Here is a 781-nt window from a genome sequence, read left to right as displayed (position 1 = left end):
GAGATGTTTCCGCAGGAGCCCCGCGGTAACGCATCCCTGCTGCTCCGGCGCGTGGAGCTCGGTGACGAGGGGACGTACATCTGCGCGGTGCAGGCGGCAGCCCTCGTGCTGGAGCAGACGGTCCTGCTGCAGGTAACAGGTAAGGGCGCTCCGACGCTGCACACGGATCTGTGGTCAGTTCTGCTCGATGATGGAGACAGAACCAGCGAGCCGAGAAACCCAACGGTGCCATAAATCTTTGCTCATCAGAAAAGCCCACGGTGACCGTCAACGTGAACTCCCTGTCCCTGGTGGAAGGGGAGCAGCAGAAGTTGGTCTGTGACATCCGCAACTACTACCCTGCTGACATCCATGTGCAGTGGCTCCGTGAGCCTCGGGGCGCCGGGCAGCTCCCCGACACCGTGCCCAACGTCCTCACCAGCAGCCACCGGCGCAGCAGCAACGGCACCTACAGCTTCTCCAGGTTCTTCCTGCTGACAGCGACCCTGCGTGATGACGGCTGCACCTACACGTGCCGCGTGGAGCACCCCAGCCTGCAGGCACCCATCCGCAGGAGCGTCACCGTGGCAGTGAGAGGTACCGAGCTCTGTGCTGGTGCTGTCCGGGCACTGATCCCATAGAGGGCTGGAGGAAGAACGGCCCACTCACCCGTTCCTGTTCTCAGCGTTGCTTTGAGTAAAACGAACAAAAAAAGCCACCCTGGTCCCAGCCCTCACTTGTCCCCATCCTTCTCCTTTCAATTCATCTGCAGAAGCGACCTCCACCACCTGGCTGCTGCTGC

General features: G+C 61.7%; 1 protein-coding gene across 1 annotated transcript in view; it reads left to right on the top strand.

Moving 5' to 3' along the window:
* The window catches only part of LOC104913956 (tapasin-related protein-like), a 2,849-nt gene that overhangs the window by 1,722 nt on the left and 346 nt on the right, over nucleotides 1–781 (top strand). Inside the window, exons 2-4 of the mRNA XM_031556491.1 lie at nucleotides 4–139; nucleotides 250–576; nucleotides 752–779. Coding sequence (XP_031412351.1) covers nucleotides 4–139; nucleotides 250–576; nucleotides 752–779 — 491 coding nt within the window. The remainder of the gene's footprint in view (nucleotides 1–3; nucleotides 140–249; nucleotides 577–751; nucleotides 780–781) is intronic.

Source organism: Meleagris gallopavo, chromosome 21 (genome assembly GCF_000146605.3).
Source record: "Meleagris gallopavo isolate NT-WF06-2002-E0010 breed Aviagen turkey brand Nicholas breeding stock chromosome 21, Turkey_5.1, whole genome shotgun sequence".
NCBI lineage: Eukaryota > Metazoa > Chordata > Aves > Galliformes > Phasianidae > Meleagris > Meleagris gallopavo.
The sequence above is the reverse complement of the archived record's forward strand: the minus strand, read 5'-3'. Positions and strand labels throughout refer to the sequence as shown.